This window comes from Ovis canadensis, chromosome 19, assembly GCF_042477335.2.
Source record: "Ovis canadensis isolate MfBH-ARS-UI-01 breed Bighorn chromosome 19, ARS-UI_OviCan_v2, whole genome shotgun sequence".
Lineage (NCBI taxonomy): Eukaryota > Metazoa > Chordata > Mammalia > Artiodactyla > Bovidae > Ovis > Ovis canadensis.
Genome location: NC_091263.1, coordinates 65,250,290 through 65,268,539, shown reverse-complemented (window position 1 = coordinate 65,268,539; position 18,250 = coordinate 65,250,290). Strand labels below are relative to the sequence as shown.

Sequence of the window (18,250 nt, the reverse complement as noted above, 5' to 3'; positions counted from 1 at the left end):
GGCCTCAGTGTCTGCTGGGTCCGAGGCCAGTTGGGCAGGACAATCAGGGAGTGGAGCCTGGACACACCCTGGACCCATTCCTGTGGCTGTGAGCCTCACAGTGTGTGCTGTGTCCTCTCTCAGCCCAGAGGGGTGGGCAGGGGCCAGCCCTGACAGAGTCCAGCGTGTGCCTGATCCTGTGATCACACAAGGTTGGCATCTTCCCCCTGTTTTTAGATATGAGAAAACTGAGGCTGGATGAAGCTTCAGACTGCCTGCAGCTGGGAGTCAGCCAAGAGCTCCTGAAGATGGGGCTCCCCTTGGGTAGGGTGTTATTATAGAGATGAGTTCTGGCTTGTCACAGGCGCTGTGTTTCTGAGAAGGAACTTTCATATCCTGCTTCACCCTCAGGCCCTAAGAGGAAAAGCGGTCTGGAACTGGGAAGTTTTGAAAGCTGGGGAGGATGTCCGGAGTTCCCGTGGACTGGGCTGGGGGGTCTCCTGCTTTGTCAAGGTAGAGCAGATGTTGCATCTTAGAGCGTTTCCTTTACTGAGGGCCCTTGAGAGGGAGGGGCAGCTGGTGGGGGGACGTGGACACTGCCAGACCTTCAGGCATTTTCAGACTTCCCAGTTCAGGGACTTTCCCTCAAATGGCCTTGAAAATGCAGAGGGGCCAGCTTACCTGTGTCTTGGCTAGGCTTCTTGTGGAACTTGGATTTGTTTTGCTTCCTGTGGCCCCTCTATTAAAATGAATCAGTGCCAGCCGAAGTGCGGCCTGGGTCTGATGTTTGCAGCACCAAGATGCTCAGAGATGCATGGACTTCAGTCTGTGCACGTTAATGCCTCTCCTTCCTTTCTGAGGAGGGCCCACGACGCTGGGAGCTGTTTGCTTCGGGCTCTAGATCCGGGAGGAACACCTGCCCTGTGGCCGGGGCTCTGGGACTCCGAGGAGCAAGAATTTGCAGAAGGGAAGGCAGGTGCAGGTTGGAGTGACTTGGCTCTGTTTTTCTGACTTGGCTTACCCCACATGTCTAAAGCTGTGGGTAGACCGTAGTGAAAGAATTCATTTCCATAACCAAAATAAAGCTACATAGTCTGCTCTTCCATCGCCCAGTTTGAGATTGAGCATTATAACTTGCTTTTTGGTAAAACCTGGGGTTTTCTTTAATATTTATTGTTTATGTTAACACATTATTAACATGTTAAAATGTTAACTTGGCATAGTTTAAAGAAGACTGGCCGTATGGGAAGTCTTGGCCAATCTGGGTTTATTCCTTGGAAATGTCTGACAGCAGAACTGTGGCTCTTGGGGTCCGCAGAACTGTGGCTCTTGGGGTCTGCAGAACAAGGAGCGAGCAGGCGGGGCGGCTTGAGGAGGTGGGCGCCCTTCTCTGTCATAGACCGCCCTTACGTAACCGAGACAGACTTGAAAAAGTGCTGGGACTGCTCACTCATCTGTGCTGCTGGAACGCACAGGCCTGGGCACGGGCCTAACTGCCCGACCACTGAGGCTAGCCACTTGGCAGCCATCTGGAGCCTCCCCTGGTCTCTGCCCCTGTTCCATCTTTTCTACAGGTGGCTCCTGCTTGGCTGACTTCACCCAGAGTTCCATTCTGGCCTTCCCTTTCTCCTTTTTCTGTCTTGCAGCTGTGCTCTCATCCCAGTGGTGGCCATTGGGATGGAGTGGGGTTAGGAGAAATGGCCGTGGGTGGCCGGAGAGCTGGGTCTACACCCTGGCTCACCCACTGCCTTCCTCTCAGCACTGCAGTCCCTGTACCACCCCTGGGAAACACGTCATGGTCCCCTGACTACTCCATCTGGCCTTACACCTTTGCTTCACATTTTTCGCAAATCTGGATCGTTCAGCCTTTGCTTTACATGTTTATATGTGGATGTGGCAGTTTTTGTATTTAGCATACATGAACTGAAAAAATTTAAAGCACAGGTTTTTCAGTCAAAGCAGTTGTAATAAGTATTTTTGTAGCTGAAAAGATTGTAAGGGAAGACTATATGTAGTATTTTCCATGGATTTGAAGACACCCATGTTTACAGTAAAATAACTGTACAGTTATACAGTATATATTTTACTGTAAATAACTATACAATAAAATATATTTCTGATATTGGTTGCGTTTGCAGTGCATGCATGGTGAGTGATGAGCTGGGTGATTCTTGATGGTACATTAATTAGATGGAAAGTGTTCACAGACCCTCGGTGAACTCAGTAGTTCAAAGAGTAGTCAGTGAAGGACAACTTCTGATAATGTTACATGTCTTCTCATGGCTTGTGTGCTGGAGGTGGGAAATCTCTTCAGAAGTAGGGTAAACTTTAGGTCTCTGATAAGGCTGATGGAATGGTGTGCCGCATGGACGTCCACCTGGAGCCCAGCTGGGAAGAGTAGGTACAAGTTCAGGGTCTCCTCCCCAGTCATTTAGCCACTTGGCTAATTAGGAGGAGGAAGCCAAAAAAAGGAGGAAGCCTGAGGAACCAGGGCCCCTGGGGAACCCAGCAGACATAGCTCTGGCCTTCCTGCCACAGGGAGGGAAGCCTATTAAGGTGTCCCTCTCCTGAGCAACAGTGACCACAAAGGGCAGTCCCTGGGCTGAGGCTGGCAGTGAGACATCCCATCTGTTGGCCAGTGTGTCTCTGCACTGGATGGACAGGACAGTGGAGCTGAGAGTGGAGGCAGGAGCGGGTATTTCCCAAAGATGAGAGGAGTCAGAGGTGGGGCCTGGACAAGAGGTGAGTCTTGTTTCCCTCTCGTCAGCTGATAGCGAAAGTTTTTATGGTGGCATTCCCTTGGGAGGCTTTACATAGTACCAGTCACGTTGCTGTGGAAGAGGACTTCGGCCCTGAAATAAGTCTGGGAGGTGCTGCTGGGTGGAAAAGGGGTGAGTTCCCAAGGCCTGCTTCTGTGCTCTGGCTTTGCAAGGACAGAGGTGAGCTCCATGTATTTCCCAAATGAAGCTGACTACTGAACTCTCTCTGAGAGAGACCAGAGGTCCTTGGGATGCCTTTGGTAAACACTCTTCTTAGAGCCATTGTTTCCATTCCCCCCTCTCTGGGCATTGCAGTTTTGCTTGAGATTTGAAAAACAGGGTTAATGGGGACATCAGCTACAGCTAACCAGATGTGCCCCACCACACTGGAATGTAGCGTGGCATTTGTAAAATGAGTCACTTGTGGGCACTGAGCTGTCCCTGCACCCCGCTGTATTTCTACTTCTGGGCAGGAAAGGCACTCCAGGCCAAGCGTAGGACGTGTGCAAAGTTGTGGTGTCTCTGGAGGGCCGGGGAGAAGTCTGAGGTGAGGGTGGAAAGGAGCGCTGAGGAGGGAGACCCTCGAGCTTGCTCCTGCAGGCAGAGTGGGTGAGCAGGTGGCAGGCATGTCACTGCAACATTCTTGAGCTCTGTGGCATCAGTCCTGTGCCAGCACTGCCATCCCCACACTGTGTGACTCTCTTGGGTGAGTCATTGGCCTTCCACGCTAGCCCATCGGGTGGTCCCAGTCTTTCGTGACAGGTGAAGCAGAGGTAGTTCCTCCAACAGGAATTCTGAATTGTACCTCAGGCCTGCCCCATAGGCTAGGCCCCTGGCTAACTATTAGATCATGATCACGTTATGCAGCGAGCGTAGCGACTGACTCAAACTGATGTCTCTCGTAGGTGTCAGCTGCGGGGAAGGAGGCCTTACCATCCTGGCTGCACTGGGACCCAAGGAGCCACACCCTGGAGGGTCTCCCTCTTGACACCGATAAGGGAGTGCACTACATTTCAGTCAGCGCTGCACGACTGGGGGCCAATGGGAGCCACGTCCCCCAGACTTCCAGCGTGTTCTCTATTGAGGTCTACCCTGAAGACCACAGCGAGCCGCAGTCGCTGCGGGCGGCCTCACCGGACCCCGGCGAGGTGGTGTCCTCGGTCTGTGCTGCCGATGAGCCCGTGACCGTCCTGACAGTCATTCTGGATGCTGACCTCACCAAGATGACCCCAAAGCAAAGGATCGACCTGCTGCGCCGGATGCGGGGCTTCTCCGAAGTTGAGCCGCACAATATGAAGCTGGTGCCCGTGGTGAACAACAGACTGTTCGACATGTCGGCTTTCATGGCGGGCCCAGGCAACGCAAAGAAGGTGGTGGAGAACGGGGCCCTGCTCTCCTGGAAGCTGGGCTGCGCCCTGAACCAGAACAGTGTGCCTGACATTCGTGGCGTGGAGGTCCCCGCCAGGGAGGGCGCCATGTCTGCACAGCTTGGCTACCCTGTGGTGGGCTGGCACATCGCCAACAAGAAACCCCCTCTCCCCAAACGCATCCGGAGGCAGATCCATGCCACGCCCACGCCTGTCACGGCCATTGGGCCCCCCACCACGGCCATCCAGGAGCCACCATCCAGAATTGTGCCCACCCCCACGTCTCCAGCCATTGCTCCTCCAACCGAGACCATGGCTCCTCCGGTCAGGGACCCTGTTCCCGGGAAGCCCACAGTCACCATTCGGACTCGAGGTGCCATTGTTCAGACCCCAACCCTTGGCCCCATCCAGCCCACTCGGGTGTCAGAAGCTGGCACCACGGTTCCCAGCCAGATCCGCCCAACAATGACCATTCCTGGCTACGTGGAGCCCACAGCAGTCATCACCCCTCCTACGATGACCACCAGGAAGCCACGAGTGTCCACGCCCAGACCAGCCACACCTTCTACTGACTCCTCTACCGCCACCACTCGAAGGCCGACCAAGAAGCCGCGGACATCCCGACCGGTGCCCCGGGTCACCACCAAGGCGCCCATCACCAGACTGGAAACCGCCTCCCCGCCAACACGCATCCGCACCACCACCAGTGGGGTGCCCCACGGAAGGGAACCCAACCAGCGCCCAGAGCTCAAGAACCACATCGACAGGGTGGACGCTTGGGTCGGCACCTACTTTGAGGTGAAGATTCCGTCGGACACCTTCTATGACAACGAGGACACCACCACTGATAAGCTGAAGTTGACCCTGAAGCTTCGGGAGCAGCAGCTGGTAGGCGAGAAGTCGTGGGTGCAGTTCAACAGCAACAGCCAGCTCATGTATGGCCTGCCAGACAGCAGCCACGTGGGCAAGCATGAGTACTTCATGCACGCCACGGACAAGGGGGGCCTGTCGGCGGTGGATGCCTTTGAGATCCACGTCCACAGGCGCCCTCAAGGGGACAAGGCTCCTGCACGCTTCAAGGCTAAGTTGACAGGTGATCCTGCAGCCGTGACAAACGACATTCACAAGAAGATTGCTCTGGTGAAGAAGCTGGCCTTTGCCTTTGGGGACCGCAACTGCAGCACCATCACCCTGCAGAACATCACCCGGGGCTCCATTGTGGTGGAGTGGACCAACAATACCCTGCCCCTGGAGCCCTGCCCCAAGGAGCAGATCACGGCGCTGAGCCGGAGGATCGCCGAAGATGACGGAAAGCCTCGAGCTGCCTTCGTCAACGCACTGGAGCCTGACTTCCAGGCCATGAGCATCACAGTGACAGGCTCTGGCAGCTGCCGGCATCTCCAGTTTGTCCCAGCGGCGCCACCCAGGAGGGTGCCCTCGGAGGCGCCAGCCACGGAGGTGCCAGACCGGGACCCTGAGAGGAGCAGCGAGGACGACGTGTACTTGCACACGGTCATCCCGGCTGTGGTGGTGGCAGCCATCCTGCTCATCGCGGGCATCATTGCCATGATCTGCTACCGCAAGAAGCGGAAGGGCAAGCTCACCCTGGAGGACCAAGCCACCTTCATCAAGAAGGGGGTGCCCATCATCTTTGCGGACGAGCTGGACGACTCCAAGCCCCCGCCCTCCTCCAGCATGCCGCTGATCCTGCAGGAGGAGAAAGCCCCCCTCCCCCCTCCCGAGTACCCCAACCAGAGTGTGCCCGAGACCACTCCCCTGAACCAGGACACCGTGGGAGAATATGCGCCCCTGCGGGATGAGGATCCCAGCGCGCCGCCCTACCAGCCCCCGCCGCCCTTCACAGCCCCCATGGAGGGCAAGGGCTCCCGGCCCAAGAACATGACCCCCTACCGGTCGCCCCCTCCCTACGTGCCCCCTTAACCCACAAGCGCCTGGGTGGAGGTAGGGGTAGGGCAGGGCCCTGGAGACAACACGGTGTTGTCTGTGGAGGCCGGTGGCCTGCAGACCAGCGCCCACTGGGAGCCGACGCCTGACCTCACGTGCACTGACACACACACGGGGCCTGGACAAGCCCGCCCTCTCCGGCCCTCCTAAACCCCAAAGCCGCTGGAGAGACTTTGGGGACATTTTTTTTTCCTTTTAATTTTTGCCTAACAGCTTCTTGTTTGTTCATAGAAAATCCTTCGCTGCGTTTTTTGAAGGCTGGCTGGCTCTGAAAGCACCGTTTGGAGTAGAGGTAGATGGAGGGAGCGAGGAACCGTGAATGAACTCGCAGGCAGTGCTGGGCGGCCTCCCGGCGGCTCTCTGCGTTTTGCCTTTAACACTAATTGTACTGTTTTTTTTCTATTCACGTGTGTCTAGCTGCAGGATGTAACATGGAAAACAGTAGCTACAGATTAAATTCAAAGGACTTTCAGACGTTAAGGTTAAGTTTTTACATTTAATCTGCTGTTTACCTAAACTTGTATGTATCATTTGGGGGTGGGTATGGGAAATTGCTTTGCTAAAAATAAGCTCCCAGGGTGTTTCAAACTTAGAGAAGACCAAGGGACAGTATTTTTTATCAAAGGAATCCTATTTTTTCACACTACGTAAACTTGGTTGCTCTGATACCCCAGAGAGCCCGCCTGGGGGCCTCCTGGCCCTGGCTCAGGGGCCAGGGCCCTGGTGCTGGGCTTGCTGTCCCACCATTGCCAGGGGCTGGAAGCTGGAGGGGGCCTCTTAGGCCAAGGACATCCACACCCCCCACCCCATGCACGCCAGCGGCCCACCACCAAGGGGTCTTCATTTCCACGGAAAGGGGACTCCAAGAGGCGGCGGTGGCCGTGGCCCCCAACCTAGGTGCTCCAGGGTGGGCCAGCTGCTCGTGGGGACGGCTGGGGAGGTCGAGGAACTCGACCACATCAATCTGTTTTCTTTTATCCTTCTTCTGTGTGTGGTTTTTTTTCTCTCCCCCCCCCATCCCAAGGAATATCATGGTTTCTGAAACACTCAGTGGGGGACATTTTGGTGAAGATGCAATATTTTTATGTCATGTGACGCTCTTTCCTCACTTGACCTTGGCCACTTTGTCCCAACAGTCCATAGCCCCACCCTGACCCACATCACCCCTCTTCTCTGGCGCTCCAGTCCCAGGCCTCGGGCCTGAACAGCTGGGCAAGGTCTGGTGGCTGGGGAGGAGTGCCAGCAATAGTTCATAGTAAAAAATCTGTGGGCTCTCGAAGCTAATTTTTTACTAAAGTTTTTATACAGCCTCAAATTGTTTTATTAAAAAAAGATTAAAAACGGTGATGCTTACAGCAGTTTGTACAAGCTCTTAGTGTTGATTCCATGGGACTGACGGCTTTGCTCATTTTGACCCCCCCCCTTTTTTCCTAATGGTTTAAATTCCAGAATTACACTGGGGCTCCTTTTGCCTTTTTTAGCAGAACGTCCGTCCATCCATCCGCATCTCTGTCCCGTGACTCAGGGGCACCCACTCAGCTTTGATTTTCCTCCTTTGGAAGAAACTGTTTTGAGCAGGACTTCTTGATGTCTGAGAGTTATTTTGAGTACCTTTTAGGGAGGAATGCCTTTTGCAATAATGTGTCCCTTCCGTGATCAAGGGCGGGTGGGAGGACCCAGGCTCCCTGTGCACATCAAGCAGCCACTTCTAAGCCATATTGACCGTTTTGCAGAGGATTCGCATGTGCTGCCTCAGGACGGGAGGGATGGTCAGAGTGGAGGGGTCTTCACCCTGCCCTTCTCTGGAGGGCATTCCTCTCTGCACCTTCTCCGACAGGGCCCAGCCTCTCTCTCCTGCCTGGCCCGCCGGTGGGGTGAGCGGTGCCCCCGGTGGGTGGAGCCTATAGTGAGGGCTGACTGGACCTGTGGTGACCGGCCCTTGTGCCTCCATGTCCTGATCCAAGCTGGAGTTCCCCCAGTGCCCCAGAGTCATGACCGCAAGCTGGATCTGACCTGGTGGGATGATTTTTTTTTTTGATGACCTCGCCAAAAAAATAAACAATTTCCAGTGTTCCAGGTGAGGGCTTTGAAAGGCCTTCCAAATAAGCTCCGTTGCCCCTAGCAACCCCACCATTGGGCATTGCCACGCAGAGACGTGGCTGGCCCAGAATGGCCTGTTGCCATAGCAACAGGAGGCAATGGGGCAGTGAACAGAATAACAACAGCAACAATGCCCTTGCAGGCAGCCTCCTCCCCTGAGCGCCTGGCTGGCAATGGTCTTTGGACTCTGAGACAGAGAGCCAATCTCACATTCAAGTGTTCACCAACCACTGACGTGTTTTTATTTCCTTCTATATGATTTTAAGATGTGTTTTCTGCATTCTGTATAGAAACATATCGAACTAAATAAAAGCAGTGTCTTTATTACAATGCCATGGCCTCCAAGCATCTATTTCCCTGGCCCCTACACGACTTGAGTATAGGGTGGGACTGGAGTCCACGTGACGGAGGGAAAGAGGGGGCCCGGCTAGGCCCACTCAGAGGTGGCCTTTGAGCAGCTGTCCGGATAGCCTTCACATCCCTACCATTTCTGTGCCTCTGAGAGGGGTGGTGGTTGGCCCTGGAAGTTCTGGCAACCAGTGAGCCCTCCCTAGCACCTCCTCTGCCTAAACCAGCTGAGACATAGCTTGTACGTCAGTTTCCTCATCTGTAGTTGGGGGGTCAGGGGAAGAATAGGCGGGAAAACCCAGTAAGACTGGCTGGGAGGGGAGGATGGTGCAAGAGGTCTTACTAGAGGAGGTCTGCCCCAGAGTGGGTCCCAGGCAGGGGTCTCTCAGGCTGGGCCCCTTGCCCACCACCTTGTGGGGTTGAGACTGGCGAAACCTCCCAGGAGTCTCCAGGCAGTTTGGCCTTGGCCTTGAGTGGGAAGAAGGGGAGTGTGGTTTCTGGTCAGGCTGTTCTGCCCTCTTGGGGCCTATGGTTATAGTTTCTGGGTGCAGGGGGTGGACAGGCCAGCTGGGTAGGCTTAGTATGACTTAGTGCCCAGGAAGGGCTGGGTTGTCCGAGGACACTGCCCAGGGCGTGGGAGGCAGGGGATACAGCAGCTGTGTCTTCAGAGGCAGGATCGGGGCCATTGGTCACGGAACAACTGGTGCCTCGGCTCACTCCCACTGCCACAGGCCCCTCACCACCTACAGCCCCCAGGCTGCTGCTCTGCTCAGAACCTTCAATATCCAGTGCCGAGACTGGTCCTATGTTGCAGCTAGAACTCACTCCCAGAGCAAGGAGTTGAGGGTCAGACAACTACTTGGAGGAGGAAAGTGAAAGTGTTAGTTGCTCAGTCGTGTCTGACTCTTTGTGACCCGCGGGAATGTAGCCCACCAGGCTCCATCCATGAAACTGTCCAGGCAAGAATACTGGAGTGGGTTGCCATTTCTTTCTCCAGAGATTCTTCCTAACTCAGGGACTGAACCCGGGTCTCCTGCACTGCAGGCAGATTCTTTACCTTCTGAGCCACCAGTGCCTCATACTAAATACCACACTGATAAAGCTTTTCCAGGAAAAGCTGTCCCCAGGAAAGAATTCAGAGACACATATACCTCACCCCAGGACCCAGCAGCAGGGGCCTAGGAAATGACCCTGCCCTTTGCTCTCTTGGCCTCAGGAAGTTCTGCTTAATATTTAACCTAAAGCCACCGGATTGAGTGGACTCACTCTTGAACTCGAGGAAAGGGATTTCTGGTTTCAGCCAAGAACAGTAAGAGAGCGGGGTGGGCGCCAGAGAACCCACGAGTTTCTCCTGCCTCAGCCCTGCCTTTCTCTCCTTGAGGGATGTCTGATCTTGGCCTGGTGGGCTCCTGCCCCACCGCACTCCTGCCAGATTTCTGTGGCTTCACCTTGGTGGGAACAGGGACCATCTACTCATGTATTTTTTTCAAGCTAGAGCAGGTGGTGTAGGGCAGAGGCAGAAAAAAGAGGATACCGTAAGGGAGAGGGAGCTGTCTGAGCTACAGAAATCTGCCTTTCCTCTGCCTCTGACCCAGGGCAAGTTCCCAGGATCCGTCAGGCCTGGCTTCCCCATCTGTGAGATAGGACGGTGCTGGTCTCCAAGGGATTCTGAGAAATCCTGGGAACCGTGGGGTGAGGTTGGGATAACAAGTCACCCCCAGCGCATCTGTCTCTAGAAAGGGCAGGGAATCTAAACAAGGCTAGAAGACTCTTCCATCTCTCCTGGTGTAAAGGCACTGCCTCAGGCCAGGCCTGGGTCCTGGCGTTGGCTGCAGAATACTAGGGTGTCTAAGAGCTCCTAAAAGCCAGCCTTGTCTAGAACATCACCACTTCGATGAGGACTGGAGGCTCCCCGTAACTCACCTTGCTCCCCACAGGCAGAAAAGTCTCCTACAAGAGACCCTTCTCTGGCTCCTCTAAAGCATGGAAGGCCCCACTCACCTTTCAAAGGTGCGCTTCATTCCTATTACTCTATCTTAAAAACAGATTGGCTAAAGTTTTTAAGCTAACACTTCCTGCTATGCTTCCCTTCTCAATCCACCATCTTGAGGGCAAGGGTCCAGGTACCATGGCCAGTGCAAAACAGATTCAATTCTAAGTAGGTTTTTTCTTCCCCCCTAGATTGTAAAATTTTGTTCCTATGGTAGAGCAGCAACAAATTATCTGAAGCCTCCTCCCCTCACCCCAGGAGATAGGGGCACCCTTTTCCTTATGAGGATGCTAGCAGACCCAGAGAAGGTAGGGCAAGAGATTCAAAGTGAGGGTTGCCATCCGCTGGGAGTGGGGTGCCCCTGCACCAGCATGGAGACCTGGCCACTGGGGCCCTCGCTAGCCCCTCTGCCCTCAGTTTCGGTGGTGGTGACCCTAGAATCACAGCTGAGATGGGGCGAAGTTGGTCTGTTTGTGTCCCTGTGAGACTCCGTGTGTCCAGGAGGTGTCCCTGGGTGGTTTCTGGGCGGTCGGAGGGGCAGCTCTCGACCTTGGTAGTGATTTAGGGGTGTCCTGCGTGAGCCCCGCAGAGAGCCAACTGCCAGGCCCTCTGGGCCAAAGAGGAGGGACAGTGCCCACTGGCTCCCAGGAGGTGGCGCCACAGGCTGGAGTAAGCCTGACAGCAATGGGCAAGTCAGACTGTGGGCGGGGTTAAGTCACAGCTGGCTGGGGGAGAGTCTGGGAGCTGGGAGAGGCTGGCTGTGGCAGGTTGGAACCCCGCCTAGGGCTGGGCCAAGACGGCCAGGGACTGGACCAGAGGTCTCGAGGAGGGCTAAGGTGATAGGTAGGGCCTAACCCTGAGGGTACTCTTGTCTTGTGGCCTCCTCATGGCATTGCAGCCGCAGGTCATAGAGGGCAAAGCCCAGGTTTGGGATTTGCCAAAACGGCTGGGAATTGAGGCCGAGTCAGTCTGCTCCTTTTCCAGGGATCACACCCTATTTTCCTCCGCACCTCTGTTGCACAAGGTCAAGGGAAAGAAAGGTGAAGAAAGGGGCTGGCTTCAGCCCACAATGGCAGGGGTGGGGAGGTCCTATGGGAGGTGGCAGCAGCTTGTCCCTGGGTGTGCCTAGGGGAGAGGACCAGCTTGGTCCTGAATGCACTCGCCCTCAGGGAACACGTGCCTGGGCTTGGGGGATGCGGAAGAGGGCGGAGTCCTCCTCTTGTTTGAGGAGCACAAGGTGTACATGTGTGTAGTGGGGAGGCCAGCTCTGCGTCCCTGTGTCCACTACAGCGATTATTAGAGTGCAAATGACAGATGGAGGACAATCTGCTGTGACCCCAGTGGCTCTGACTCAGCAGCCACTGTGCCTCCCGAGGCCAGTCCTGGGTCCCAGGTCTCTCCTCAGAGAGGCCCTGGGCCAGGCAGGGCTAGGAGAGGGACGCAGCTACCCCGTGAGCCCTAGGAAGGTCTCTGGAGCAGATCTGGGGATGAGGGGGAGGGCTTGGTTGAAATGAGCAAAGACTGGGGGAAGGAAGGCTCAGTGGCAAGTGCAGGCTGTCCCTTGTTCAGCCGTACTAGGAATTCCTCAGTCTGCACTATTAGCTTCTGGTCAGAAAGGCTACCACCTAGGAGAGCTGATGTCCATGCCGGGTCTGCCAACTGGGGCAGTTATCAGTACATAACTAGCGGTAGTAACCCAGATGCTTCTGTACAACTGACACCTGCTGCTCCCCACCCCAGAACCTGGGGAGACCTGTGTGTGACTTCAGCCCTCGCCTGGTCGAGTCTGCTTTGGCTACACGCAGGGCTACAGGGGATGCCAGCGGTCCCTGCACGGAGGGCCAGCAGTCAGGGCCTCCAGAATCAGGGCCTGGTTTGAGCAGCAGGCAAAGGCCAGACTTGGAGACTGCAGCTTCAGTGAGCGTAGTATGGGCTCAACGGCCTTAGTTTTTGCTGCATCCCTGGGGCCTAGTGTGATGCTGTTTTTGTCCTAGGGCTCGAAAGTGCCAAACTGAACTGAAATTTAACTACATTGAATTTAGTGAAATTGAAATCGTCCATCCTGGAAGAGGCCTAAGGGATTGTGGACCCTTCTACTTGTCAAAAGGGTTTTGTTTCACTGACCTGCGCTATTCTATTTTTCCTAGAAGGCAGGAACTGTTCCAGTGACTCCTGAAAGCTTCCTGGACAAACCAACCCTATGTTAATCCACTCTGACCAGGAAAAGACAAAGCTCAGTGCAGAGCATAGCTATGTCCCATGAAATCCCTGGTGGTAAAGGGTAATTCTCAATAATGGGCTTCGATTTGCAGTAGAAGAGCCACAGAGTCTCACGAGATAGGGTTCTCTTTAAAAGACTTCCCTGAAGACTGGAACTGAGTCTGATGAAGGGGCTGAGCTAACTGTCCCTTTCCCGTGAACTGTCCAAGTCATGTCTGAACCTCTGTTGCCTTGCTCCAGGCACATGGGCTCGTCAGGAGAGACATGACTTGCCACCTGGGTCTGTTCCCCACCCCTTACCTCCGCACCTGTGGGACAGAGGTAGGTGGAGGCAACTCCATGGAAACTAGAATCCTAGTGGGAAGGATTGCAATGGGGATTGAGATAGTATTTTCTATAGTTTACAGGAAACCGTTTATGTGCTTGTCTCTCCCATTCTGCAAACTGAACTCCTTGAGGGAAGGTCCCTTAGTCTTCACTGGGCCTGATACTGAGTAAATATAGGCTTGGCACTGGCTGAAGGAGGATAAGTATGCGGGTATGCATGAATGAGATCCACAAAGCCAGCCTGGAGGCTTGTCTGAGCGAAGGCAGAGGGACAAGGAAAAGCAGCGTGTTTTGACTTGGGCACTTACAACTTGGCAAAAGCATGTCTTCGTTATTTTTTTCTTGTCACAACAAGCCTTTGGAAGCACATAACTCTAATAGCAATGGGGCTTAATGAGCTTTCTTGGGAGCACTGCATGGGCGGTAGGGCTAGGTTGGTGATAAACGTTTATGATGATTTTTTCTTCCCCTGGCTCTTTTCACAGAATGCACGTAAAGATTCGCACAGCGCAACAGGAAAGGAATTAGGCAGACAAGGCCTCCAGCAAGTTCTATACCTTTCAGTTTTGCTCCCTTTTCCTACTCTACCAAAGGCACGGCTCATCTGAAGAACCTAGGACACAAGCAAAAGTGTCCTGGCCAGCCCGGACGGGCTGCTGAGCAGGACACAGATTGGTCGGGTTTCTTATTTGTAGCCGCATACTAGCCTGCGGCTTGCTTGGGGAGCTGCCTTATTGCTCGTGTTGGTGGGTGGTGCTGACAAACCTCAGCCAGGAGGGAAACCTTCTGTTTCGTCGTGCTTCCTTCCTTCTTTTCTCTCAGTCCTGTTTTTCCATCCCAGTGGAGGAATGCAGACAGGGATCCAGTTTCCTGAGTGGCTTCTCCCTGGGAGGTGAGACAGGCCTCGGCAGCGCTACAACACAACGGAAGAGCAGAGTGGTCAGGAGACCCCGGGAGCTGGCTCTCCCAGTCTTTCTCTCGGGAACAGTCCACAGCCCATGGCACCGTGCCATCCAGAACTGTCCTCAGCCAGCCATCCTCATTCCCTCCCACCTCCATGCTCTTCCTGCTGGCAAAGTTTGTCATTCCTCGCCACCACCGTCGGCATCTTCATCTTTGCCTCCTGAGCCTCCCTGTGGAGGTCACCATGCTGAAAGTAGCGGCCTGGGGTGAACTGGGCTCTGTGGGGAAGCAGGAAAGCCTCAGAGTTTGCACGCTGCCCCTCCTGTGCCTGGGCTCGCCTGCATAGTGCCTCACCCATGGCCCAGCTGGCATCTGGGTGCAGGTCCCAAGGCCTTGCATCTCTTCATGCTTTCAAGATTTGCCTCCCAATGACTAATCATTTCCACAAACTCCAGCACCAAGCTGGCTCTGAAGAGGCCTTTTTCTACCTGGATAGATGTCCCCCCCCACCCCCAGTTACATTTTCCTTCTGGTCTCTTATCAGTGTTTGAGAGCACAGGCTGGAGAAGTCAGTGGACGTGTGTCCGTCCATCAGTTCTATTTTGGCATGTAGACTGATTCTCCTCCCATCTGGGCTTTCTCCAAAATGACTGCTGTGGGTCATATGTCACATCAAAGTGGGAAGAAAATGCCTTTGGCAAGTGAAGTTTAGGGGGCTTGGAAACTTCTGTAGGGGCTCCAGGTCCATCCTGTCCCTGACTGGGCACCAGCTGGACCCAGGAGGAAATGGTACCAGACATCCCAACTGCTGGTTTGTATATACTTAGAGATTATGGCATCCGGTCCCATCACTTCATGGGAAATAGATGGGAAAACAGTAGAAACAGTGTCAGACTATTTTTTTGGGCTCCAAAATCACTGCAGATGGTGATTGCAGCCATGAAATTAAAAGATGCTTACTCCTTGGAAGGAAAGTTATGACCAACCTAGATAGTATATTCAAAAGCAGAGACATTACTTGGCCGACTAAGGTCCATCTAGTCAAGGCTATGGTTTTTCCTGTGGTCATGTATGGATGTGAGAGTTGGACTGTGAAGAAGGCTGAGTGCCGAAGAATTGATGCTTTTGAAGTGTGGTGTTGGAGAAGACTCTTGAGAGTCCCTTGGACTGCAAGGAGATCAACCCTGGGATTTCTTTGGAAGGAATGATGCTAAAGCTGAAGCTCCAGTACTTTGGCCACCTCATGCAAAGAGTTGACTCATTGGAAAAGACTCTGATGCTGGGAGGGATTGGGGGCAGGAGGAAAAGGGGATGACCGAGGATGAGATGGCTGGATGGCATCATGGACTCAATGGACGTGATTCTGAGTGAACTCTGGGAGATGGTGATGGACAGGGAGGCCTGGCGTGCTGTGATTCATGGGGTCGCAAAGAGTCAGACATGACTGAGCGACTGAACTGAACTGAACTGAAGAGATTTGTGCATTCACTTGTCATGAAGTCAAGCCTAGTGAATTCTAGTTAGTATAGGTAGCTCATCTATGACCCCTCCAGCAGGAGACACTTTGGGCACAACCTCAGCACTGTCCCTGTTATTCACGAAGTGAATAACCCATACACAGTGATGCAGGAGCTAAATTCAAAGGTCCCTCTGGGGTCCTTTTAGCCTGGTGGTTGGTGAAGCCCTTGGAAGTGCCAGTGAGAGAAATGCCCGGAGCTGCCTAGAGAACTCAGCCCAACCAGCAACCCCGAAGCCCTGCTGAAGGGCAAGCCAGACAATGTCCTGCTCTTGAAGAGCCCCCACTCTAAGTCAGAAGGAAGGAAACAACTCCTGGAACAGTGAATAAAAACCAGAGACTGAGTCAGAGCCCCAGACCACCAGAGGCCAGCGCCATCCCTTGGCCAGCAGGAGTCCCTGGGCCAAATGTGAGGGGTGGATGTGGACACGGCAGGCGTGTTCCTGCAGATGTTTCTCGGAGGAAGTGAGATTGGCAGTTGGAAAGGAGGGCAGGGGAACCACTAACTCACACTTCCAGGTCTCCACTGCACTGTGGTTTTTGTTACCAAGGCAGCAGAGACCCTGGAGGTCTGCTAACAGCCAACAATCCACTCTGACGAGGGCAACTCCCCAGGTCCGCTGCCCAGGTAGGGCTAATTACCCCCACTGGAACCAGGGGCACGTTGATTTAAATCTATGGGAAGCCATAGCTCTTATGGCTTTTACAAAAACAAACATCCTTTTCTCCCCCACTTTCAAGGAGTCCACTGACTGGTGTCTGTGAAGCCGGAAGGGCCTGGGTCAGGCCAAGGTCAGGTCACTGGCCTGCTCATAGTGCCTGTGTACATGTTCTTACCCAGGAGAAAAGGTGTGGCACAAATTCTCCAAATCCCAGACCATCCACCAGAGAGACAACTAATAATAAATTTGGTCATGTGTACACCAGGCCCTTGTTCTTGTGTTTTATTTGTATCAGCCACTCCACTCTCACAATCCCTCACATTAGAGGGGGCTAGTATTATAACTTTGCAGGTTAGGACATGGAGGCTTGGTGAGTTTAAGTCAGTTGCCAAGGTCCCATCTGGAAAGTGGCAGGGCTGAGGTGTGGATCCTTGAGGAGCCTAGATACACATACTCACCAGACACAAAGATGACTGAAACACAGGAGGAAACACAGTGAAGACCATCATAACATGGGCAGAGAGGCTCTTATTATTCCAGGCTGTCAGAGTCAGGTAGTCAAGTCAGCAATCCAGGCTTCATGGAAACTCCATCCTAGAGGTCATAGGGAGCAGATCAGTGTGCACGGGAAGGCCCAGCTAAGGTCTGTCCATCTGGTTATCAGTTCATAGGAATCCCTGGATTATACCAGTTCAGGTTAGAACTGCTGACATGCCATTTGATATATTTTCCATCATTAGGTTTCCCTGGTGGTTCAGACAGTAAAGAATCTGCCTGCAATGCAGGAGACCTAGGTTCAGTCCTTGGGTTGGGAAGATCCCCTGGAGAAGGGCAAGAAGGGTATTCTTGCCTGGAGAATTGCATGGGCAGAGGAGCCTGGCACGCTACAGTCCATGGGTCACAAAGAGTTGGACAAGACTGAACGACTAACACTTTCACTTTTCACTTCCATCATTAGGAGAATTAGATGAGTTTGTAAAATATGTCCAAGTTTACTTAAGTTCCTCTACACAGCTGCGATTTATGAAGCCAGGAATAGGTTGGGATATCTTCTAAGAAATAATCTCCCTCAGGAAAACGCAGGTTTGTGTGAGAAGCAAGGAGTCAGAATAGAAGGCAAGCACTGAAGTCTGTAATAGTGAGGTGCGGGAAACGTAATGGGTAAGCTCTCAGGTCCATGCAGAGGCAGCCTGCAGCCCCTCATCTGACATTCCCTGGGAACCACAGTTCAAAACCTCCAAGAAGTATCAACTCTTCCCCCTCCCCACCCCCAAGGTCACTGTTCGAGGGCCTACTGAGGCAGCTTTCCATCTGGCTTCAGGCCAACCCTGACACACCGTCCACCTTTCCCAGGGACACTTTTTTGAGGTTCTCATCTCCTGGGACTAAGCCTGGACCTGAATCCCAGATGGTTGCACTGCCCCACCTGTATAAAGTCTTCACTCCCCAGCTAGCCTTTGAGAACCTCATAAACAGCCCCATATCTCAGTAGTCTTTAAAATCTCCGTCCTTCCATGACATTGTACCTCTGAACACTCTTTGTTCATTAGCGTTTCAAACTCCTAAACATCCTTTAACGCCACACTCGGCGTCCCCTCTCTGAGGCCAGTTCCCACAAAGTCTGCCAAAAGCTGGGACACTGAAGTTACCCAATGAGAGCTCCCACGCCCAAGTTCCCCGAGAAAGCCCCACTGGCTCCAAGACAGGGCACGGAGTGACGCCCCCACGGACCCGTCTAGTTGTCCGTGTCCCTCCAATCCTAGGTAGGCGGGACGCTCCTACCAACCCTCGCGGCACACGCCTGGTAGTACCCGCCGGCTCGGAGGGCGCATGCGCCGGCGCCGGCGGCTGAATCCGGCGATCCAGCCTCAGGCTCGTGGACTAAAGACTTCAGAGGCCTGCGGGAGCGCGCGCACGCGTGGAAGGGGGGGGCGTGTGCGGAGAGGGGCACACGAGCCGCGCATGCGCAGTAGCAGGCGGCGGCGCTAGCCGAGCTGGGAGATGGCGGCGGCGGCGGCGGCGGAGCGGAGCGTGTGAGAGTCGCCCGGGAGCCGCCGGCCCGGGCCCAGTGCGACCCCGACCCCGCCCGCCCGCCTGCCCGCCATGGGCAACGA

General features: G+C 54.2%; 1 protein-coding gene and 1 long non-coding RNA gene across 6 annotated transcripts in view; both read left to right on the top strand.

Annotated features, from left to right (window-relative positions):
• Window positions 1–8,500, top strand: part of DAG1 (dystroglycan 1) — a 51,446-nt gene extending 42,946 nt beyond the window's left edge. For all 5 annotated transcript variants that reach the window (XM_069562116.1, XM_069562113.1, XM_069562114.1 and 2 more), the window contains exon 3: window positions 3,644–8,500. In XM_069562116.1, the coding sequence (XP_069418217.1) occupies window positions 3,644–6,046 (2,403 nt within the window). In that variant the 3' untranslated portion in view covers window positions 6,047–8,500. The remainder of the gene's footprint in view (window positions 1–3,643) is intronic.
• A 4,466-nt stretch (window positions 8,501–12,966) lies between these two features.
• LOC138424745 (uncharacterized) lies at window positions 12,967–14,765 on the top strand. Its single transcript, XR_011250956.1, has 2 exons — window positions 12,967–13,049; window positions 13,541–14,765. It is a non-coding gene; the product is annotated as an uncharacterized lncRNA (long non-coding RNA).
• The last annotated feature ends 3,485 nt before the right edge of the window (window positions 14,766–18,250 follow it).